This window comes from Trachemys scripta, chromosome 1 (assembly GCF_013100865.1).
Source record: "Trachemys scripta elegans isolate TJP31775 chromosome 1, CAS_Tse_1.0, whole genome shotgun sequence".
Lineage (NCBI taxonomy): Eukaryota > Metazoa > Chordata > Testudines > Emydidae > Trachemys > Trachemys scripta.
The window spans coordinates 59,021,743-59,047,186 of record NC_048298.1 but is presented as its reverse complement, the minus strand read 5'-3'; the positions used below and the strand labels follow the sequence as shown (position 1 = coordinate 59,047,186).

Genomic DNA, 25,444 nt, shown 5'->3' with positions numbered 1-25,444 from the left:
CTGCTAAATATTCCACAGTTCTCTAACATGAGTTATAAATTATTGAACAGTGAACTGAAGTGCTTTTATTTATAATTTTTTTCCCACAATTGTCACTGAACTCCAAATGACAATTAGAGAAGAAAAATATTGTAAATTTATCCCACACACACACAACTCCCAGTAGAGTCCTGAAAAGGAGTCAAGAGATGATCAGTAGGAGACAAGGATAAAAAGCGGAAAAGGTGGTGGACAACTTTAATACAATATCACACGTGTCGTACATTTATATAAAAAAAGGGTAGGTCTATGCTTACGTCAGCCTGTAGACTGCAGACTCTGCATACCCAGTTAGCACAGGTATAAACAACAACATTGACAGTGAGGCACAGCTTAGGCGAATAACGAGCCCTACATGCCTGAATCTCTACAATATATACCCTATACAGCTCTCTACACACCCAAGCAGTGCCTTTCACCGCTACTTTTAGTTGCATAACATCCTGCTGCCTCCACGCTGCCAGAGTCTTTCCCTGCCACGTGTAGCTACGCACCACAGTGAGTGTGAACGAAGCCAGACTTTCACAGCAACATATACTACATGTACCCTACATGTCACTGCAAGTGTAGACAGGGTCTAAGGAAGTATTTTATCCTACTACAAAGCCCAATCGATCTCGATTTCAGTGGTCCATCTGTACCTAACTTTTGTAGATGGATACAGATATATAATTTAAAAGTGTTTTCTCCAGGTTATTACCAAAACCAGAATCTGGGAGATTAACTCCCATTTTAAAAGTGACAGAGAGAAATTCAGTTGCATCAAGTTTCACTTCCCTTTTATACCCCTAATTAGTCTGCAGAAGGAAGATTATGTCAATTTATAGCAATGTCAAAACTCTTCCAGGAGAAGGCTTAACAAAGAACTCAGGTCCTGACATTAAAAAAACCCTTAGTTTACTTTTGAAATGCATCTACCTGTATTTATAGAGAGAGAGAGAGAGAGATTATGATCTTAAACAGTCCATTCGTTATTTTAAAAGAAACATTTCAGTCCACCTTTAAATTTAAATTTTTAAACCTGTAGAGTAGCTAAAAATATTTTGTAATCTGTTCGAGAAAAACAACCGAGTTGGCATCAAAAAATAAAAAAATACTAATGATGGATCAATGAACTGTCTTGCAAATTTTCCTTAATCCTGTAGCAATAGTAATTTTTGCCTCATCAATTTCTCAACTAAAATATTCTTCAGCTTTAACAGTACACATATATGTACACAGTCTCCATAAAAGGTTGGGGTTTTAAATAGGATATTTGGGAAATCAGACTGGCACTGCCTAAATTTAAATGTGCAAACACTGAGCTAAAGCAAAACCAGAAAATGTTGACATCTTGAAAAACAGAAAAGACTGGCAGAATCTTTAAAGGGACACTATCAAGCATTAGCAAAAGATACAGGCATAGTAAACTCCATGTCATTCTTTATAGCTGTGTTTCCTCTCTTCCCCTCAAGTAATCTCTTTTTGAGAAGTAGTACTGACATAATAGCAAAGCTCAGCTAGGCTACATCTACACTACGGGGGGGGGGGAGAGGGATGTCGATTTAAGATACGCAAATTCAGCTGTGTGAATAGCGTAGCTGAATTCGACGTATCGCAGCCGACTTACCCCGCTGTGAGGACGGCAGCAAAATCGACCTCTGCGGCTTCCCGTCGACGGCGCTTACTCCCACCTCCGCTGGTGGAGTAAGAGCGTCGATTCGGGGATCAATTGTCGCGTCCCGACGGGACACGATAAATCGATCCCCGAGAGGTCAATTTCTACCCGCCGATTCAGGCGGGTAGTGTAGACACAGCCCTAGTCAACGCTCATGAGCAGGGTCAACAAAATCCCCACATGTGGAATATCCACGTTTCCTGAAATTTATTCACATACTCAGAATCTTAATTTTAGGGCTTTTAAAAAAATGAAGTTTCTAACTTTTGTTGCCGAGTGACAGATATAACGACACACATGAAAATGACTGATTATACAGGGCAAAAGTTGAAAGCGCTGACAAATGAACAAGCAAGCCAACTGAAAAGATGGCAAAAATCTCTCTTTCAGTTGAAGTCATCTACCTATTGTCACTTACAAGCAAAAATATACCAGACACAAGTATACTTGTTATAATATCAATATCCCTTTAAAATCCCACTTTCAAATGATACAAGAAAACAGTTATTTGAAACCAGAATGGGCCACAGAGGGAATAAAATTCCTTCATCTTAAGAGAATTCTGACCATTTCACCTATCCAGAAAAGTTTGGTGCTTGATGCATTAACCTATGCTCTGGCTTCAAGGGACAGTGAAATGAAAACATCTCAGACTACATTTTAAAGCTCCATCAACCCTGAACGTATCTAGAAAGATGCTAAGAACACTAAGAACATATTAAATCTCAGTAGAGATAAAACCTGTTGTCTGTAAGGGCTATAGTTTAAGAGGCTGCAAAGAATGTTCAGAATATAAACTATACAATAATACTGGGTTAAGTCTGCAGCCAGACCATAGAACTGAAGTGCAACCTCCACTCATCTCAATGGAACACTACCTTCAAGGTTTAGTTACCAATATTTGGAGACTCATCTACACTACAAATTGAACCTTGCTTGGCTTTAGCACAACAGTTTCCTGATGAAAGGTGCAGCTCCAAACTTGTCATAATATGGTTCAGTCTTGTCTGTGAAGACAGGACTAAACTGCAGCATAACTACATATAACACTTGCATTTTATAACAAGATTCCCAGATAATGTACTGACATATTTAATCCCATCTACAAAGACACAAACAGTCAAGGGACCATCATGTCATAACACAGATATGACAAAGTAGGGCAAATGAAAGAAAATAAAAATAAGTCTCTATTCAGAAAACCTTAAAGATTTTTGTCAAAAATTCAAATATATTTTTATTGTATCTGCTTACGAGTAGCCCTATAACAACAAATCTGTGTCATTATTGGTGAGGGAAACAAATTATAGTAAACGCATTTCATTTTAAACTTAAATTAAAAAAAAAGAATTTATGAAATATGAAAGATACTTTAAGAGTGTTCCTTTAAAAAAAAAAAAAAGTCTGTCCAGGTATACTCAGAATGCCATGACCTTTCACAATTCTTCAGTCTTGGAATGAAGATGAAAAATTTTACACCATGAACTAGTTTTTTTAAAATGTAAAGTGTTTATGTGACTACTACACACCTCTACCCGGATATAACGCTGTCCTTGGGAGCCAAAAAATCTTACCGTGTTATAGGTGAAACCACGTTATATCGAACTTGCTTTGATCCACCGGAGCGCACAGTCCCACCCCCCCAAGCGCTGCTTTACCATGTTATATCTGAATTCATGTTATATTGGGTCGCGTTATATCGGGGTAGAGGTGTACTCTGCAGAACGTTGCTAGCTTTCCTAATGAGTAAATGGAGATCTCTCTTTTGTCTATCTGTCTTAAGTTTGTCTTTTGATGCATAGCTGACATTACCTGGCATAGTTTTCCCACTTATGTCAGCATTCATGACAGCAGTGAAAACAAAGAAAAAACAAACAAATAAAAGAAAGACATTAAAGTAAAATAGAGGGGAGGGATTGCTACTTCAAACACTTCTAGGAATCTCCTCAGCAAATTTTTTTACATCTCTTAATATAGAAGTGCCCTTACATTGCACAGTCTTTTCTTAATCTTTCAAATTATTCTGTTGTGGGAATTTTGTTTAAGTACTGCTGTGCTAAACACTGGTGTATTAACGCAGGGAAATCCAAAGTTCTGCCCTTCTGAGGGCTCTAATGGGAACATGCAAGAAACCAACAAATTACATGCAATTTAATAAAGTTGCAGAAAGCTGGGCAGATCATTTTAAGATTGCACAGTTGCAGGCCACAGGGATTTCCAGTCCCAAAAGGCTATACTGCATCTCAATCTGAGCAACCTCTACTCATATTAAGACGAAGCACTGGCAAGTTTCCACAGGCAAGACTCATTAGATAGATGGGCATATTGTACAAAACCCTGGGCAGCAACTGGTCAGATGAATGCGCACAGTGAGCAAGAGATATTGAGAGTCCTGACAAGAGATAATATTTTTGTTACTTTTCTCTGCTCAATCAACAGTTCAGTAGAAGAACCACTGAAAATTATTCCTGACAGAATTCTGCGCCCCCAGATGGTCCGCATATTTCTGTGCCCCTCATGCAGAAAAATGCAAAAGAAATCTGTGGGGGACATGCACTGTGACAGTGTACCCCATAAGGCTTTATGGGGGAGGGTGCTTATAAATGTATGTATGATATAACTGGAATAGGGTTTTGCTACATATGCCATGTAACATATTTATGTAAAGGTTATGATCTACTGGTTACGTTCATCCTAGTTGTATGCAGGTACCATTTGTGTGTTCAAAGTTATGAACATTGCTTGATTTCTAAGTAGCCTTAGTTAGAACACTTGATCACTTCTTGGGAAAGGAATGTGCAAATTAGATGCTCAATCAGGAAGCACTTAACAGACAAAAGAGTTTGGAAGGCTCCAATCCACATAAGAAGTCTTCCTGGAGACATACAAGATACCATGTGGACAATGGCGTCTGCCTGTAAAGACTGAGTCATGGACATGTGACTTGCCCAAGTGACTCCAGAATTCCATCTTGGAGCTGGACTTTGCATAGGAGTGAGGAGGGGGGTCTCCACTCACAAGAGAAAGTCTATTTAAACCCGTGGGAGACACCTCCATTTTGTCTTCAGCTGGCTAAAGAAGGAGCCTCTCCACCCCCCAGAATACTGGAAGGAAACTGGAACAAAGGACAGTAACTACAGGGGGTGTGAGTGATTGCTGGACCCAGGCTAAAAGGAGATTAGCCTGTAAAAGGGAGCATTCTGGAACTGGTGAGGATCTTATCTGTATTCAGTGTTTGATTAGACATAGATGGGCGCATTTTATTTTATTTTTGCTTGGTGACTTACTTTGTTCTGTCTGTTACCACTTGGAACCACTTAAATCCTACTTTCTGTATTTAATAAAATCACTTTTTAACTTATTAATTAACTCTGTTTCAGCATGCCTGGAGCAGCCTCAGAGACTCAGATCGCTGCCCGGGAGGGAAAGGGGGAGGAAGGGGACTAGGCGTAGGAGACACTGATCACAGTCGGGGGAAGGGCTGGGTGTGCATGTGTGCCAACAAGCAAGAGAGACTCTGTCCCTCTCACTTGCTACTGTGGCTCGCTGGGCGTGGAGTGATAGGGCTTTTAACTATGCTGGAGGCAGAAATGTAGCAGCTTCCTGCTACTTAATTGATCTCATTCTCTGAGGCAGAAATGTAGCAGCCTGCCTGCCTAGTAACATTGTTAATATTCCTATTGTTAGATAACTGTTCCCATTCTCAGTCAGTTGCTCTAGGACCATAAAACGTTTTAAGGCCCCTACATTGCCAGAGTCAGGTATAGCCTTATAAATGACAGTAAGGGAATCATCTAGGAAGATCTATGTGCTTTCTCACTTTTTTCCTGTGCCAAAGTGGCACAATGGGGTTAAATTACATCTCAGGATTTATTTTACCCACCCATTTAAAAAAGAAAAAAAAAAAAAAAAAAAGACTGAGGGCAAATGAAACATTTACCAAACAGTCAATAAAATGTCAGGATAATCAGATGCAAGCACTTCCCAAAGTTCCCAGCCAGGTCCAAGACAATGATTAGCAAAACTGTATGACTTTCATGTGTAGAAGTCTGAGCAATTTTAAATGACATTCTACTTTTTTCCCCCCACTTCTTCTCCTCCTCCTGTTTGGTGTTCTGTAATGTAATTTAAATGAAAATCCAGAATTATAACTGGAACACAGGGTATTAGTTACCAAATGTTTGTAACTTAACTTTCATGTGTTTAGGAAATGCTGAACAGTTTGACTTTTTACTGTATTGCAGTATAAAGAAATTACCAAAACAACTGAAACCAGTGTGATTGCATTGCATCATTTTAACAAAATATGCAGAATTTTGCAGAATTTTAATTTTTTTGGCGCAGAAACCCAAGAGTAGAAAATTTTGAGCCCTTCACTAACATAAATAGAGTAACAGAAGGAAATGCAAATATTCTACAAGATATTCCAACATTATTGTGTTGTTTCTTTTGCTATGCCCCAAACAGTAGCATATTACTTGATGCCATGTGTTAAAAACCTGAAAGATGATTGCACATATCTGAAACATCTTTAAAAATGTTTTGCTTTCAGTGACTCAAATCCATTTCCCAATTGTATTGTTACTGTATATAATTACCTGCCAAAATATCGGTGTTTCTTGCAGCTATCGTTTTAACTTTTATTATTCCTGATTCAGCAGCCTATAAGCAAGAGATAACAATTAGTTCAGCAGATACTTTGCAGCTACATTATCTGAAAAGAAAGAGAAGTTATCTATGGTTAATGAAAATTATAACAGTGCAAACATCAGTGCAGTTTTGTTGTATTCTCAGTATGTACAACCAACCTGACAGTGAGGGCTTTGCGCTTTCTGCAATTCTACAGCTACACTCTCCATCTCTCTCCACACAATTTTGATCAAGAACCTCAACTTTTAAAAAGAAAGTGAATTACTTTTCTGGTCTTCATGGTTACGAAGATAATCTCTGCCAAACACAAAAACCTCTACAATGTAGACATCCCAAGTCTTCGAACAACATGACAATTGCTATGATGTATAAATTGCACCATTCATCTCAGCTGAAACACTGACTCGTAAAGCCTAATAATGTAAACATCAGCAGTTTTTTCACTGATTATTTTAGCAGTAGCATTCAGCTAACACACCTTACCACTGCTGTTAGATGCAGTAGCTGATGTTGGACAAGCAATGGGAAAACTGGCTGTTGTCAAACTTGAATCAGCTGACAAAACTTCCAGCTTTAACCCCAAAACAATCATGCAACATAGTTACAAGATCGGAGGGAAGTGTATATCAAAACATTTTGAAATGGCGATTTCTGCTGAACTTATTATCAAAACTAAGTTACAGCTTCATCAAATAAGACTGCTATTTTTCATCTTGAAATCAATATAAATGTTATTTTTGTTTAATGTAACAATCAAACAAACATCTTTTAAAAATGCATGCATTTAAAATTAATATGAAATTATAACAAGTCATGTTAAGGCCTACAGTTATTATAATCTATTACAAGCATTTAAATTCAATTAATAGTAAACTGTACGTTTGCTGCCAAAGTTTTAAAGTTAAACCAATTAACTCCTGGACATCACTAGCTAAGCACTAGAACCAGAATTTGCTGTAAACCAGCTTTTGACAGTCTTTTGCAGGTGCAGAGAAAATATTTTCTTCATTTCAGTTTATCCAACTAGTTCAGTTCAATGACTAGTTCATTTAAAGTTGAGAAAACAACTGGCAGCTGAAAAAGCAGGAAAGCTTGTTTTTTCCCCTCTTCCAATCTATCCATAAACACTAGGTGTGAGAGGATGAGATCTACTACTTCTAAAGCCTTGAAGGACATGGTGATCAGAAATACTCAGTTCAATTCACTAAATTACAGATAATACTTCCTTTGTTTAAAACTGATGTTTTTAAATACAAAATATATTTTGATTAACCTTTCCCCCCTTATGTATCCAGCACATAAGGTAGTTTTCTTTAAAAAAAAAATCAATGTTTTTGTGTATTTTTAATTTAATTCCAGTTCCACACAAATACAGCTTGTGACAAATCACAGGTAAAAAAAAAAAAAAATATCTAGTAAATAAAAAATGCATTATATGTTATTTTATTATATATTAAAAAGTGTACAAATTAATCTGAATAAATGTATATTGAGCTATATAATTGATTAAATAAATGTTTACAGATATAGTACAGGGGTGGCCAAACCATGGCTCGTGAGCTGCATGTGGCAATTTTACAGTTAAAATGCAGCTCGCGGAGACGCTCCCCCATTCTCCACCTACCAGTCTTGGGGGCTGGAGAGCTCAGGGCTTCTGCCCTGTGGTGGGGGTCTAAGAGCTTCTCCCAGAGATGACTGGTGCCTGCTCAGAGTGTGTGTGTGTGTGGGGGGGGGGGGGTTCGCCACTCCCCCCCCAACTGCTTGTGGGGGCATGACTCAAGAACACCTCCCCCTTTACCTTCAGCGGCTCCTCCCTGAAGCTCCCAGGTGTTAGTTCCATGTTGAGAAGCAACAGCAAACAGCATGGAGGAGCTTTAGCTCCATGGGGAGAGGCAGCAGCAAAAGCAGGTGTTCTCCTGCAGCTCCCAGCTTGCCAGCTCCAGCAGTTGCTGTGCAGGGAGGGGACCCAGCAGCATCATGTGACTGAGTGGGGTCAGCAAACACTAGCAAAAATGGGGTGGGGGGGAAAACATGACTCCACATGCCCCCCGCATGCATCACCTCTGACCTCTGCCCGAGGGGGGTGGTGGTCTCAGGGCTTCAGAGTTATTTTTTTTTTAAGTTGACAGTGTAAATTTAAGAGAGTAATTGTAATTAATTTAATAATATTACTGAAAATCTTCATATAAATGTGTGTATTTTATTTCTCAGACAAAACCTAAATTCTAAATACATGCCTTTAGCTTTCTACAAGTTTTGTCAATTAAATCCAGGTAAGGAAATGGTAGAACTATGCATCAAGCCTTATACTTTGTTAAATTTCAATTTATTCCTGAAAGTTTTGGGAATGAAAATAAGTTTCGCTGAACACCACTTTCCTATACTTCAAAAACTGAACTGATGTACAGTAATGACCATAAACTGATGTGCAGATATATTGTCTCGGTTTAAACTGCAGAGCACTGGATGTCTCTCTTATTTATTTTAACTATCTTAACTTCATTTGCTGAAATGTTTAAATTTTTCAGGAAGTCATCTCTGTTCTGCTACAGTTCTAAAAGCTAGAGTAATTAGGAGTATCTTGTCACATCAGATTGTTTCTATTAATTAATATGAAGGATTTACTTGTCACAGTCTGCCTTCAATTATCTTCAAACTAAACCTCATCACATCTTCTGGCAATTGATTTCTTTCCTGCCAGCAGTGACAAACTCAATTTGAATCAAAGAAAAACTAAATCTGCCCGTGGATATAAGATGTTCACAGATGCTACCACACTTTGCTTGGAGAATGGAATAAACAACATTATAGTGTAATGCCCCTGAACTAGCTACACAGCTCTGCAATAAACTTACTAGGAAATACGGAATTGAGTGTCTTTAATATGGAGATATATTACCCCCCCACACTCACTTTCACCGGGCTGCGGTTCGGGTTTGGGAGGGGGTGCGGGCTCTAGGCTGGGGCCAAGGGGTTCACAGTGTGAGAGGAGGCTCTGGGCTGAGCCTGGGGCAGGGGGATGGGGTGCAGGCTCTGGGAAGGTGTTTGGATGCAGGAGGGGGCTCTGGGCTGGGGCAGAGTGTTGGGGTGCAGGAGGGGGAGCGGGATGCTGGCTTTGGCAGGGGGGTCAGGGCTGGAGCAGGGGGTTGGGGTGCAGGAGGAGGAATGGGGTTCTGGCTCTGAGAGGGGGATCAGGGCTGGGGCAGGGAGTTGGCTGCAGGAGGAGATACGGGGTGCTGGCTCTGGGAGGGGGCTCAGGGTTGGGGCAGGGGGTTAGGGTGCTGGCTCCAGAAGTGTCGTGGAGCTGCGGCAGGCAGGAAGACTGCCTTAGCGGCAGCCCCACTACACCACCAAAGATCACGATCAACTGGGAGAATCCCCAGGATCGACCAGTCGATCGCAATCGATGGGTCGGTGACCACTGCCCTAGCATGGAGCGATATAAACGTGATTTATACCAGTATAGTTATTCCCATTCCCATATGGTATAGTTAAAGTGCAAAAACTTTCTACTGTTGACAAACCTAAACTACAGTTACTCTTAGAAGTAGCTCCTTTCAATAAGAGACAGGACAGTGGTATGCGCAACATACAACACCACTATCTTTACAGTACCTTCATTTTAAGATCAGCTTTGTAATTTCCTGATATGCAAACAGATTGTGAACTTATTATAGATCTAGCAGGCCTGTGGCTATGTCTAGCATATGCATTGAAGAACTGCAACTTTCAGCAACTGCAACATTATATGCAACTAAAAATGCCCACAGACAAAATATTTAAGATATTAGGGAGAATACTTGTAAGGGTTGTGGCTTTTATTCCAGATTTGTCTGATATTACAAAGGATGCAATGTGATACCAACTCCTTCAGTTGCTCAGACTTAATCGGGACTAATAGCATTTCAAAAAATCTCTACCACCAAGAACTTAAATGGTAATTTGTGTCTCAGTGATTTGACTGGAATGCTGGGTCACCTCTAGAGCCTCAACATTGCCTTAAGGTTTGCAGCTCTTACTAGAGAGAAATGAAAGCAAAATCTTCTTAAAAAAAAGGGGGAGGGCCTTTAGCACTTTCAGTACTGATAGCTTACGGTAGTAAAACATTACACACAGTGCAATTTAAACATTAAGACTGGATGGGGATGTTCAATATTATTTAGGATCATTTTCATACTTACTATAACACTTACTGTTTGATTTGAAAACAGCAGTTTTTGCCAATGTATCACTTTTTCTTATCTAGTGATTGGATATTGTTTTATTGCCCTAGTTAGGAAGACAGTCTCTTGTTTAAAGTGTAGTTTTCATTTTATATTCAACAAAATGACCCAAAATGACCATAAATTATAAGTCATTACTTTACTGCGGATGAGTATTATGCAGAAATGTCCAGTCCTATGCATATACATTTACATAATAGTAAATTTCACAGATATCCTGAATTAGAGCTTTTTCTTAGAAAATGTTTTTGAAGCTTTGCTTTTATACATCATTCCGGTTACATATTTTACTTCCAAATGTGTTCTGAATGTTTAAATATTCCCATTCAGATGTTTTCAACTTTTCATCATTCGTAATGTGTCCTGAAACACAAAGTATTTATTCAAGCCTGTCTTCTACAGCAGTGGTTCTCAAACTAGGGCCGCCATTTGTTCAGGGAAAGCCCCTGTGGGCCGGCCGGTTTATTTACCTGCCGCGTCCGCAGGTTCGGCCGATTGCGGCTCCCACTGGCCGCGGTTTGCCGCGCCAAGCCAATGGGCTGCAGGAAGCGGCATGGGTCGAGGGACGTGCTGGCCGTCCTTCCTGCAGCCCCCATTGGCCTGCAACGGTGAACCGCGGTCAGTGGGAGCCGCGATCGGGCGAACCTGCGGACGAGGCAAGTAAACAAACCGAGACGGCCCACCAGGGGCTTTCCCTGAACAAGCAGCGGCCCTAGTTTGAGAACCACTGTTCTACAGAATTATCAAAACAGATTATTCTACTATTTTAGGGCCCAGTAGATTTCCATAGCTGCAGACTTTGCTGCAAAACCCAAGAAGAATTTAATTTTTTAAATCCAGGTCTGTAGCCATTAAGGTTGTGAACAAAGCATTCTAAACATGAGCCTGATGCAATGCCTTCCTGAGCCTGCACACAGGCTGCAAAAGAAAGTATAACAGAGGTATGAGCTGTTCAAATATCAAAAATGTGCTAACACTGAAACCTAATAATTACAATCTAAACGTTAGTATTATCAGACAAGAAAGATAATTTTAGCAGCTGCATTTTCAGTGGATTGGAAGGGGATGATATTGGTGCAAAGGAAACTGGAAAAGATGCGGCCAGGTCACAGACAAAATGTTTTAGCTTCTTGGATAAAATAAAATGGTTGAATTCTCCGATTGTCGTTCAAGAATAAAGTATAAAATTTGGGAAAAGGAAAGGGAATGCTAAGTGCCAGATTCCTCAAACAAATGGTTGTTAGGCTAATGATGAAGAATTCTTTATGCTGGTAATCTTGCCAGTTCTACAGACATGTTTCTAAACTTTTGATTTTAAAGAAGTTATTGAGAAGCCATTTTGGTGCCATCTACAGTGAAATCCTGGCCCCACAGAAGTCAATGAGAGGTTAGTCATTTGCTCTGGCCCCTTTTATTCTAGCTTTTTCCCTGGTATGGCACACAGAATACACTAGTCTCCTTGTAGTGATGGACACAGATCAGTCATCTAGTTCTTTTATACCTGTCAGCAGTCTTTGAAACCATCGTCCACACAATCCAGCCAACACACTCTCGGTCCCGGTGAGCGGGAGGGATTGCTCAAACTACTATACTCCTTCTACCTGAAGAAATACCAAAGACAGGCACTAGACAATCATTTAACTGCACAAAGATAAATGTGGGATACTGAAGAGAGCTTTTCTGTCACCTCTCTCATTCAAAGAGTCTGCTATATTTTCATTTGTGCCTCCAAACTTCAGTGTGGAAGATGCAATAGCTATGCATGTTTGCATAGGTTCTGATTGCATTACCACAACATGTTCGGCATGGGGTTATATTTGAAGACCATTCAGAAGCTACAGTTAATGCAGAATGAGATTATGTCCTCCTGATAATGTGAGCTACAGAAAGCACAATTCTCTGGTGACTTAACTGGTTTCCTGTTGCCTTCTGGGTGTATATTGAGATGTTGGCCATGATCTATTGTCCCTACATGCAAGGCCCTTCATTTTCAGTTTTTACGAATTTTTATCAAAAAATGTCCAAGGTTTATAAAAGCTATTATTGATTTTTTCCTGATTTTCACCCAAATTGTGGACCATTCAAGTACGTGAAAATATTGATTATGACAAAAATCCAATACATTACATTAGGTAGATATATTTATGTTAATAATAAATATAAATTAGTCTAAGTGTAAATGCAAGGCTATCTATTCAAGTAAGGCAATGTAGGGGAAAACTCATCCATGCGAGTGCATATATGCACATACCTTTAATGTACAGTTCATGAAATAAATCACATCATTAAACTGCTTTTACTTTCAATATTTGTATTTTTCTCTAGTTGTTGCTTTCTTTCTGTTCTCCTGTCTCCCAATATTAACCTTGATATGTACCCAGAAAAATGTGACGTTAAAGTGAAAATTACTGCAAAAATGTTTAAATTTTTGTAACAAGCACTAATAAATTCCCATGAAATGTTAAACAAAAACAAAAACTGAAAAGCCTTGTCTACCTGTTATAGTGCACTATAATGGAAAGAATTTAGACTTCCCCATGTGCTCCACCTACCATTATGTTTACATGCTAGAAGTTTTACAAACCAACGAAGGCTGACAACATTCTCAATCAAAGATGGAGTTTAAATTATAATGTGACACTTAAGACAGAGTTGATGGGGGAAGGCAGCATGGTTCAGAAAAATAAGCATTAAAGTTGAGTCAAGAAGTCCCTAATTCTAGAGCTAGTTGACTGTAGCCTTCACCAAGCCATTTTACTTCTCTGACTCAGTTTCCCAATCTGTCAAATGGGGATAACAATACCGACCTGGTTTGTAAAGCACTTTAAGATCTACTCATGTAAAGTGCCATATAACAGCTAGGTATTATTATTACAACTACTACAAAGGACTGTTGTGGAACAATTTTGTATGTATAGTGACATCTATAATCCTGGCTCCTGACCCTCCCACAGTTCCTTGTTCAAAGCAACACAGAGGGAGCTCATGAAGAGACTCACCCAATTCTGTCCTTTTGCACAGCAAAACCATATCATTTCCACTGTAATGAAACAAAAAAAAAATTGGTTTGCACTCACTTTCTTGGCCCTACAGCAGTTAAGGGCCTCATTCTTCAGTCAATAGGACTATTTTCTGAAGCAAGATTTATATGAATAAATGGTTGCAGAATGGGCCCTAACCTTCTTCCCAGATCTGTGGTGATATCAATCTACAATACTGATTCCAAAACAATATTTTAGCAGGCTGAAGTTCTATAAAACTCAAAGAAACTGATCAACAAAAGCAGTTATGTCCATTTCTGCTCCTTTCCAAATGAAAGGGGGTAGGAAAAATGGGTGAACAAGAGACATCAGGAGAATTCAACATCTAACATTGAAGAAAGAAACAATCAGACACAAGGATGAAAAAATTGTTATATGGAAAGTATAAAAACATTTTAAGCTTTTCTTGAAGGTATTTCAAACAACTCTAAAGAGAAATGAATTCAAAACTATAATTTAAAAAAATAAATACATGAAGCGAGTTAATTCGCAAGTGAAAATTCTATGTCCTCCTTCATTTTCCTGTTATCCTGCAGGATTTCCTTTCACCACAACTCTGGCTGAATTTTTGCATAGTGGCTCTCAGATACAGTAATCTGAACCTACTCTAAAATTGTGCAATTCCATTTCAATTCATACAGATGCTGACTCAACTGGGAAAGTACTAGCATTCAAGAATGCCAGCTTATGTTAATGCAGCATTCTGTTGGTGAAAGAGACAAGCTTTTAAGCCACACATAGAGCTCCTCTTCAGGTCTGGAAAGAAGAAGAGCTCTGTGTAGCCCAAAAGCTTGTCTCTGTCACCAATAGAAGTTGGTCAAATAAAAGATATTACCTTACTCACCATGTCTCTCTAACTTATGTTAAGGGACAGTCTGGAACAAGACAAAGAAAGCAATTAAAAGAAAGAGTATTTGAACTATGACTTAGTCCCCAATGTCTGCTGTTACAAGTTATTTCAGCAGAAAACACCCTGAAATACATGAAGATACCAATAGAACCTTTTCATTTTCACTCATTATGGAGTAAATAATTAAGCAATCAATTTGCAAACACCTAGAAAATAAGGTGATAAGTAACAGTCAGCATGGATTTGTCAGGGTAACAAGCCTTGTGGATATCGGGGAAGCAGTAGAGGTGGCATATCTTGACTAATAAGACTTCTGATACGGTCTCACATAACTGTCTCATAAACAAACTAGGGAAATATAGCCTAGATGGAGATACTGTAAGGTGCATAGCTGGCTGGAAAACCATTCCCAGAAAGTAGTTATAAGTGGTTCAGTTAAGATGGAAGGGCATATTGAGTGGGGTCTCTCAGGGATCAGTCTTGGATCTGGTTCTGTTCAATATCTTCATAAATTATTTAGATAATTGTATAGAAAGTACACTTATAAAGTCTGTGGATGATACCAAGCTAAGAGAGGTTGCAAATTCTTTGGAGGATAGGATTCATATTCAAAATGATCTGGACAAACTGCAGAAATAGCATGAAATCCAATAAGGATAAATGCAAAGTATTCCGCTTAGGAAGGAACAATCAGTTCCACACATACAAAATGGGAAATGACTGCCTAGGATGGAGTACTGTGGAAAGGCATCTGGGGGTCATAGTGGATCACAAGCTAAATATGAGTCAACAGTGTAACACTGTTGAAAAAAAATCAAGCATCATTCTGAGATGCATTAGCAGGAGTGTTGTAAGCAAGACACGAGAAGTAATTCTTTCGCTGTACTCCACACTGATTAGGCCTCAACTGGAGTGTTGTATCCAATTCTGGGCGCCACATTTCAGGAAAGATGAGGACAAATTGAAGAAAGTCCAGAGAAGGAGCAACAAAAAATATTAGAAGTCTAGAAAACATGACTTATGAAAGAAAGATGGAAAAAACTGGGTTTGTTTAGTCTGGAGAAGAGAAGACAGAAGGAACATGATAACAGTTTTCAAGTACATAAAAGGTTGTTACAAGGAATAGGGAGAAAAATTATTCTCTTTAACCTCTAAGGATAGGACAAGACGCAATGAGCTTATATTGCAGTAAGGGCAGTTTAGGTTGGACATTAGGAAAAACTTCCTGTCAAGTGGGTAAGCATTGGAATAAATTGCCTAAGGAGGTTGTGGAATCTCCATCATTGGGGATTTTAAAGAGCAGGTTAGACAAACACCTATCAGGGATGGTCCAGACACTTAGTCCTGCCATGACTACAGGGGACTGGACTAGATGACCTCTTGAGGTCCATTCCTGTCCTACGAGTCTATGATTCTATTATTAGTAGTTTGATGAAATGTATACTTTCTGTTTCTTACAGAAGAAAGAGCTCTGTCAAACTATGCATTTGAAGGCACCAAACAACCATGATATCAAGTTGTCCCTAGATCTGATCCAACCTTCCCAATTTTCTACAGAAATAGCGGCTAGTGACACTAAATTGTAAACTTCAACAGGCAGGCTGTTTTTGTTTTTGTTTTTTTTTTGTTTTTGTTTTTTTACAATTTATGCTGAGTTTATACTTTGTCTATCTATTCTGTTATGTGAGGAAGATGAAGTTAGGCGAAATCAGATGTTTCTTAAAAAACTGTACTTTCTTCTAATAATTAGAAAGTCAGTGGTCACACAAATTAATCCAATAACTATTTTAAACACCAGGATAAGACAATATTCCTAATTCCAATTCCCTGAGAGCTAAAAATGTGATAAATGCCAAATCCAAATAAGCATTTGTTGTTTAAGATTAACTCTATAGTACTGGTAGCCCATCTGCCAAATTATTTGCTGCCAGATCATTCACTCTGATGGCACAAACTTAAATAATTACAAACAACATTGTCAGTCCATTGTGAATTAACACCGCAACACTAGGGTATGTCTACACTACGAAACTAGGTCAACTTTATAGAAGTTGATTTTTAGAAATCGATTTTATACAGTCGATTGCATATGTCCACACTAAGCGCTTTAAGTCAGCGGAGTGTGTTCTCACTACTGTGGCTAGCATCGACTTACACAGCGGTGCACTGTTAGTAGCTATCCCACAGTTCCCGCAGTCTCTGCTGCCCATTGGAATTCTGGATTAAGCTCCCAATGCCCGATGGAGCAAAAACATTGTTGCGGGTGGTTTCGGGTACATGTTGTCAGCCTCCCCTCCCTCCGTGAAAGCAACAGCAGACAATCTTTCACGCCTTTTTTCCTGGGTTACCCATGCAGACGCCATACCACGACAAGCATGGAGCCCACTCAGCTCACCGTCACCGCTGCTGTTGTGAGCATTGTAAACACCTCGTGCATTATCCAGGAGTATATGCAGAACCGGGCTAAGAGATGCCAGCATGAAGAGGATTTTGATGAGGACATGGACACAGACGTTCCTGAACGCACGGGCAGTGGCAATTGGGACATCATGGTGGCACTGGGGCTGGTTGATACAGTGGAATGCCGATTCTGGGCCAGGCAAACAAGCACAGAATGGTGGGACCGCATGTATGGGATGATTCACAGTGGCTGCGAAACTTTCGCATGCGTAAGACCACTTTCCTGGAACTCTGTGAGTTGCTTTCCCCCACTCTGAAGCACAGGAATACCAAGATGAGAGCTTCCCTGACAGTTGAGAAGTGAGTGGCGATAGCTCTGTGGAAGCTTGCAACGCCTGACTGCTACCGGTGAGTCGGGAATCAATCTGGAGTGGGAAAGTCTACTGTAGGGGTTGCTGTGATCCAAGTGCCAATGCAATCATTGACGTTCTGTTATCAAGGGTAGCGACTCTGGGAAATGTGCAGGTCACAGTGGATGGCTTTGCTGCAATGGGGTTCCCTAACTGCGGTGGGGCGACAGATGGAACGCATATCCCCATCTTGGCACCGGACCACCTTGCCAACCAGTACATAAACTGCAAGGGATACTTCTCAATGGTGTTGCAAGCACTGGTGGATCACAAGGGACGTTTCACCGACATCAACGTGGGATGGTGGGGAAAGGTGCATGACGCTCGCATCTTTAGAAACTCCGGGCTGTTCGAGCAGCTGCAAGAAGGGACTTACTTCCCAGACCAGAAAATTACTGTTGGGGATGTTGAAATGCCAGTAGTTATCCTTGGGGATCCAGCCTACCCCTTGCTCCCATGGCTCATGAAGCCTTACACAGGTAGCCTGGACAGTAGTAAGGAGCAGTTCAACTATAGGCTGAGCAAGTGCAGAATGGTGGTAGAATGTGCCTTTGGACGTTTAAAAGCTGGCTGGCACTGTTTGCTGAGTAGGTCAGACCTCAGCGCAACCAACATTCCCATTGTTATTGCTGCTGCTGTGTGCTCCATAATATCTGAGAGAGTAAGGGGAAGACGTTTATGGTGGGGTGGGAGGTTGAGGCAAATCGCCTGGCATCCGATTTTGAGCAGCCAGACACCAGGGTGATTAGAAGAGCACAGCAAGGCACGCTGCACATCAGAGCAGCTTTGAAAACCAGTTTCATGACTGGCCGGCCTTCGGTGTGACAGTTGTGTGGGTTTCTCCTTAATGCAAACCCACCCCCTTTGTTGATTTTAATTCCCTGTAAGCCAACCACCCTCCCCCCTTTGAAATAAAGTAACTATTGTTTTGAAACCATGCATTCTTTCTTTATTAATTAAAAAGAAAAAAAGAGAATGTACAAGGTAGCCCGGGTGGGGTGGGGGAGGAGGGAAGGACAAGGCCACATTGTTTATTGTAGTCACACTAACAATCAAACTGTTTGAATGAGAGCCTTCTGTTGCTTGGGCCATCCTCTGGAGTGCAGTGGCTGGGTGACCGGAGCCTCACCCACTGCGTTCTTGGGCATCTGCTCCCCCAATAGACACTTCATCATGTCTGTTTGCTCCCCCATTAGCCTCAGAATCGCTTCCTGCCTCCGCTCTTCGAGCTCACTTAATTCTTTCCTGATCTCTGCCACTGAATGTCTCCATGCATTAAGCTATACCCTATCACTGCTGGAGGACTGCATGAGCTCGGAAAACATGTCATCACAAGTGCGTTTTTTTTGCCTTCTAATCTGTGATAACTACAGGGACGAAGATGATAGGGGGAGCATAGAAACATTTGCACCTGGGAGGAGATAAAAAGGGAGAGTAAAATTTAAGATGATACATTTCTGAGAACAAAAGGGAGACTCTTTCACAGTGAATCAAGCAATTCATAGCAGACAGCACATGTGCTTTAGGTACAAGGCCGCATTTAGCCTTTTATATTGAGCGCCTGCCGGTATGGTGACCCATCACACACACACAGCTGGGCAACAAAATTCGGTTTCCAGGCAGCCATAGGAAGCCATAGGGTACGCAGGGCTGGCTTCTAATGCCTTCATAACATGTGGGAATGTTTTCAAACTGCAGTACTCTCCTTTCCCAGAGCAAGCAATGGGTTGGGTTTCACATTTAAAAGGAGGGGCTGCGGTTTTCGGGTGGATGTGGAACACACACCTACTCTCCCACCCCACCGCGTGGCTATTCTCTGGGATGATCCCCTCTTCCCTCCCCCCACCACGTGGCTATTCTATGGGATGATCCCTTTTAGCCAAGTGCAAACAGCCCAGCACGAACGGGGTCCTTTTACTGTTCCCTTACAAAAATTCCCCTATTTCAACCAGGTGACCATGAATGATATCACTTTCCTGAGGCTAACACAAAAAGATATAGACCAAATGTTACTTGAATGCTATCAAAACCCAGGACCATTCGCTGCCATGCTTTGTGCTGCAATGATTCCAGAATACTTGTACTGGCTTGGCGTGGTAAAGTGTCCTACCGTGGAGGACGAAATAAGGCAGCCCTCCCCAGAAACCTTCTGCAAAGGCTTTCAGAGTACCTCCAGGAGACCTTCATGGAGCTGACCCTGGAGCATTCCGGCTCCATCCCCAGACATGTGAACAGACCTTTCCAGTAGCTGTACTGGCCACGAATGTATCCAGTTCTTCAGGGCAAATCAAACATTAAACACTATTGCTTTTAAACCCTGTACTGCAGTTACAAATGTGCACTCACCAGAAGTGCCTTCTCAGGCTTCAGGGTCGGAGGCCTTGGGAGGCTATTGGCTCCAGGGTGATGAAAAGTTCCTGGCTGCCGGGGAGAACGGATTCACCGCCTGCCTGCTGTGCATTCTCTCCTCCTCTTCTTCCTCATCCCTTTTGCGTGAGACTCCCCGCTTGCAGGTGTCGACAGACACTGGTTAGATAGTGGTAGGGTCCCCACCTAGAATGCCATGCAGCTGGTCACAGAAGTGGCATGTATGGTGCTGTGACCCGGAGCGACCGTTTGCCTCCTTTGTCTTTTGGTAGGCTTGCCTGAGCTCCTTAACTTTCACACGGCACTGCTGTGTGACCCTGTTGTAGCCTCTGTCCAACATGCCCTGTGAGATTTTGGCAAATATATTTGCATTTCTTCTTTTTGATTGGAGTTCAGCCTGCACAGATGCTTCTCCCCATACTGCAATCAGATCCAGTGTCTCCCTTTTGGTCCATGCTGGAGCTCGTTTGCAATTCTGGGGGGACTGCATGGTCACCTGTGCTGCTGAGCTCATCACACTGACCAAACAGGAAATTAAATTCAAAAGTTTTCCTGTGTACCTGACTAGTGGATCGGAGTTCAAAGTGCTGTCCAGACCAGTCCCAATGGAGCACTCTGGGATAGCTCCCGGATGCCAATGCCGTTGATTTGTGACTGCACCACCTTAAATTCGACCCGGCAAGGTCGATTTTAGCGCTACTCCCCTCGCCGGGGTAGGAATACAGAAGTCGATTTTAAGAGCCCTTTAGGTCGACTGAACGGGGTTGGTTGTGTGGACGCAGTCATTTTTAAATCGAACTAACGTGGCTAAATTCCACCTAACCCCGTAGTGTAGACCAGGCCTAATAGGTTAAAATAGTGGTTAGTTGTGTTGTGTGTTATTAATACCATGCAGTTCAATCCAAATTTAGAAGTTAAGCATTTACTTCCTGCCAAAAAGGATAAAGACTACCAAGCCTACTATGTTAAACAAAAGAATTATTATAGCAAATGATAAACACATATATTGTATATAGAAACAATTCAGGTTATTTAATGTTATGAGTAGTAAACATGAGGATCAACTATTGCTCTACCATTAGTACTTTAACCATAAGCAAGTGGTTTAATCTTCCACTTTTGCCCTGATATTCTACCACAGGGACAATTTCTATAGTATAGAAATAGAATTCTGTAGTAAAATGGAGTAAGTTCTGCATCAGTGTAATTAACTGATGAGGCATTTTCCAACTTCATGATCATCACATCACTCTTTGGCCTCAGAATATATTTTTCATTTTCAGAACACCTCCGTGTATAGTGTAAATCTATAGAGATACAAATAAGACTTGTATACCATTACATAACACAGCCAAAAATGAAGAAAAACACTAGGGGTAGTCTGAATGTCCTAGTAAATTGATGTTTTTTCCATTCAATTACAGCAATGGTTCTCAAACTGTGGGTCCCCGTTTTAATGGGGTCTCCAGGGTTGGCGTTAGACTTGCTGGGACCCAGGGCCGAAGTCCAAGCACTTCAGCCCTGGGTAGCGGGGCTCAGGTTACAGACCCTGGTGTCTGGGGCTGAAGCCTTGGGGCTTCAGCTTTGGACCCTCTGCCTGGGATATTGGGGCTCGGGCTTTGCCCATCCCCACCCCCCCGTGCGATGGGGCTCGGGCGAGCTCAGGCTTCAGTCCTCCATCCTGGGGTCGTGTACTAATTTTTGTTGTCAGAAGGGGGTCGCGGTGCAATGAAGTTTGAGAACCTCTGAATTACAGAAAGGTTAAGTATAGCATATTAACTATACCCGAACTATTGCCAGCAATATATGCTCAAGACATTAGAATTTTTGTTTGTTTGTTTGTTTTTTTGTAGGATCCATTTTGCCCAGTATTAAATGCCATTGTAAGTGACATCACCAGGTACACCTCTATTGGTCTCCTACCAGAACGTATAAGCCTAGGATAAAGGATAAAGATGCTGGCTGAATTGCTGGAGCTTCAGGATACATGTTCTTACATATGCTGTGAAAAAGCATCTAAGACTTTGGGGCGGGAACGGGGGTGGGGGGAGAGAGATGAAGAGTATGTTTCATGATTTCTCTCCTCCTCATGCCACAGCTATTCATCATTGAAGCAATTCCAAGATTTCTCAACCTCACAGATTACTAAACACAATGGCTTCTCTAAGGTAATATCTTTTAAAGGTTTTGAGCTACAGAGAGCTCTTCTTTAGATCTGGGAAAGGTACTCATAGGGTAATGTCTACATTGCAATTAAAATCCCACCATTGGCCCGTACCAGTTGACTGGGCTCGCGAGGCTTGGGGTAAGGAGCTGTTTAACTGCAATCCAGATGTTTGGGCTTGGGCTGACGCCTGGGCTCTAGAACCCTGTGAGGTGGGCAAGTCCCGGAACTTGGGACACAGCCCAAGCCTGAACATCTACACTACAATTAAACAGCCCCTTCGTCCAAGCGAGCTGACACAAGCCAGCCGCGAATTTTTAATTGCAGCGTAGACATACCCATAGCGTCACAACTAAATATAATGTGGAACAGATTGTTGAACATAAGTAATTGAAACATAACCTAAGAGAGACGGGTTGGGTGATGTATGTACAATCTTTCACTGAAACCAACTTATGTTGGTGAGAGACAAGCTGGGCCTGAAAAAGAGCTCTGTGTGGCTCAAAAGCTTGTCTCTCTCATCATATTTCACTAGAGGGGTGGTGAAGCACTGGAATGCGTTACCTAGACAGGTGGTGGAGTCTCCTTCCTTGGAAGTTTTTAAGGCCCGGCTTGACAAAGCCCTGGCTGGGATGATTTAGTTGGGAATTGGTCCTGCTTTGAGCAGGGGGTTGGAATAGATGACCTCCTGAGGTCCCTTCCAACCCTGATATTCTATGATTCTATGATTCAACGGATGTTGGTCCAATAAAAGATATTACCTCACCCACCTTGTCTCTGTAATATCCTGGGACTATACTGTATATACATATTCTAAGAGACCATTCAAGGTGAAGTGACAACCACAACGCAAAACATATTTGATCACATATTATTTCTCAAGTAAAACAGTATATCATACAATATTTTTCTACAACCTAGATTCACATGCAACATTTTATATGTCGGGATATTACTCTAAGTCAGACAAAGATGAATTTTCAGACAAAATGTTTAATGATTAGCTCTGCTTCATTCACTAAGCCAGAGGTTCTCAAACTGTGGGTTGAGACCCCATTTTAATGGGGTTGCCAGGGCTGGCTTAGACTTGCTGGGGCCCAGGGCCAAAGCCCAAGCCCGAGGGCTTCAGCCCTGCGTGGCAGGGCTAAGGTTACAGGCCCCCTGCCTGGGGCTGAAGCCCTTGGGCTTCGGCTTTGGCCTTCTGGCCTAGGGCAGTGGGGCTTTGGCTTTGCCTCCACCTCTCCCCATTCCTCCTCTCCCCCCTCCCCCCACCTCCACCCCGGGTGCAGAGCTTGGGAAGGCTCAGACTTCGGTCCTCCCTTTTGGGATCCTGTAGTAATTTTTATTGTCAAAAGGGAGTCACAGTGCAATGAAGTTTGAGAATCCCTACACTAAGCACTTTACAATGAGAATGAAAAACTTATGACACGGTATTATCTGAGATATATGAGCATGTGATTAGAGACTACATCATACTACATATGCAAAATGAAGCAGAGTTAAAGGGACACTATCAATGTAAAATGCAGTCAAAAGAAATGAGTTGTTTCAGGTAACACACACTTTCAGTTTTTGTGGTTTTACAATCATTTTTTACAGTTTTAAGTGTGTTTTTCCTCCTCTTGTTTGTGTGAGAAAAACCCACAAAAAATGGGAAGTGACATACTACCAAGGTGAAAAAAGTAAAACTAACTACACACAAAATATTGTTAAATGCATAAAATAATCAAAAAAGGAAAATCCTATCTCTTTCAGCTATTGTAATCTGGATACTTTAAGAAAAGAGGTTAAATTCAGACAAGTGTGATTTTGAAGTTGATGTTGATCTAAGACTGCATTTGCAACCTTAATTTTGATTTCAGAACTTATAATAAATTTGGTTCTTAACATTGAAATTTCATTAATAAAAAATAAAGCTCTTTCTTTTTTTTTTTTTAAGAAAAGAAAATAAGTTCCTTCACTTGAAATCAAAACAACTTGCTGACATGCAAAGCACATGCCCAGCGAAAGAGTTCATGAAGAGCTCTGATGCACTTAGTGTGCACCTTGCATGATGGATAACTTTACCTGCTGACAAAGATTTCAGTGGCTCTAAACAAGATACACTGAATTTGGAGACCTTCATTCAGGAGATGTACACATCCACTCCATAGATAAAACCTCAGTTCCACAACTAGATCTGTGAATTTGGAACCCTGTACATATATGAAACCCCACTGAAGTCAATGGGGTGCCATGCAAGCAAAGGGATCTGCCTGCAATGAACCAGGGACTAAATTAGCAATATACACCTAATGCAGCCTACCTTCCCTTTCTTTTATAATTGGCTGACTCCTGTTAAAAATACTGCTATTGTTAAACATTTACAATATATGTGCAAAATATGTGCAAAGCCTCATAACTCAGCCAAGCTTCAAGCAAATTTCATCAGATCATTCAGAGTTACTTCTCCTTTTTAAGAGGCATCTCCCTGCTAAATTTCATTTTTCAACCCGCACCTGAATTGATTATGAAAAGTCCATAAGATTTTTTTTTTGGGGGGGGGGGGGGGAGTAGGTGGGAACGGGACGGACGAGAAGCAGCATTTTTCAGCACACTACCTGAGCGCAGCCTGCTGAACTAGTCGGAACACAACTCTTCCCACCCTCACCCCCCAACACCCATCTCTGGACAGAGACTAGGCTTGAAAAGTTCCAAGTCCAACCCGAAGCGCCAGATCTTCCTGGTGGTTATAAACCGGAGCAAAGACAGAACCAAGTTGTCAGCAACATAACTCGGGTTACCAGCCCGCACCCGGCACCTGCCCAGCGCAGGCGGGCTCAGCACACCGCAGCCAGGGCCCCCCCAGGCCTCTCAGGCGCCGGCCTAGCTCCGAGGGGGCCCCAGGGCAAGGGGGTGAGACGGGGACGCTGCCCCACCCCCTTCTGGCCCGCCCCAGCCCCTCACCTCCTTGACGGGGGGGAATTTCTTCCGGCACTCCAGGCTCAGACCCCGCAGGTCTCCCTGCGTGTTTTCCAGCAGCTTCTTCACGGCCTCGGGGCTGCTGGTCCCGGACATGGCGCCGCCGGCCCGGGCTGAGGCGGCAGCTGCGGAAGGACGGGCCGGAACAGCGGCTGGGACAGCGGGGCCGCAGCCGGACACGTCTGCGCGAAAGCGCCGGAAACCTTCCGCCTCGGTCCCCTCCCGCTCCCACAATCCCGGGCGGCGGCGGCGCCGCGTCAGCCCCACTTCCGCGCGCACGGCCCGGGGGCGGGGAGAGCGGGGCTCCCCGGCGGGTGTGAACCGACCCGAGGAGAGGCGCTGCCCCTTCGTCTCTATCGGCGGCGAGTAACCGGCCCCGGAGGTGCTTTGGGGGCCGCCCCAGGCGGGCTCGGGGGTGATGACACCTAGCGCCTTTCCTCCGTGTGCCCCGCCCTGCACCCCGGGGAGACGGGGCCTATTGAAATAGCGTGTCCCCCTGTAACCGCGGCGCACGCAGCGCTCCAGGTGGCTCCGGCTATAACGCACCTACCACACAGTGGCGGGTTAGCAACGGGTCCAGTGCCCAGGACCTGGAAAAATGGGCGCGCACCGCTCTGCCCGCCCGGCGCTCCTGCCCGGGGAACTGCAGGCGAAAAGGCTGGGGAGGGGTGCAGGGGCTCTG

General features: G+C 42.2%; 1 protein-coding gene across 5 annotated transcripts in view; it reads right to left on the bottom strand.

Moving 5' to 3' along the window:
• The window catches only part of MON2 (MON2 homolog, regulator of endosome-to-Golgi trafficking), a 190,954-nt gene extending 165,510 nt beyond the window's left edge, over positions 1–25,444 (bottom strand). For 4 of the 5 annotated variants that reach the window (XM_034770386.1, XM_034770405.1, XM_034770396.1 and 1 more), the window contains exons 1-2: positions 24,748–24,858; positions 6,295–6,358 (exon numbers count right to left, since the gene is read on the bottom strand). In XM_034770386.1, the coding sequence (XP_034626277.1) occupies positions 6,295–6,358; positions 24,748–24,858 (175 nt within the window). Of the gene's footprint in view, positions 1–6,294; positions 6,359–24,747; positions 24,859–25,312 lie in introns of those variants that run through there. The other variant, XM_034770422.1, reaches the window with a different exon arrangement.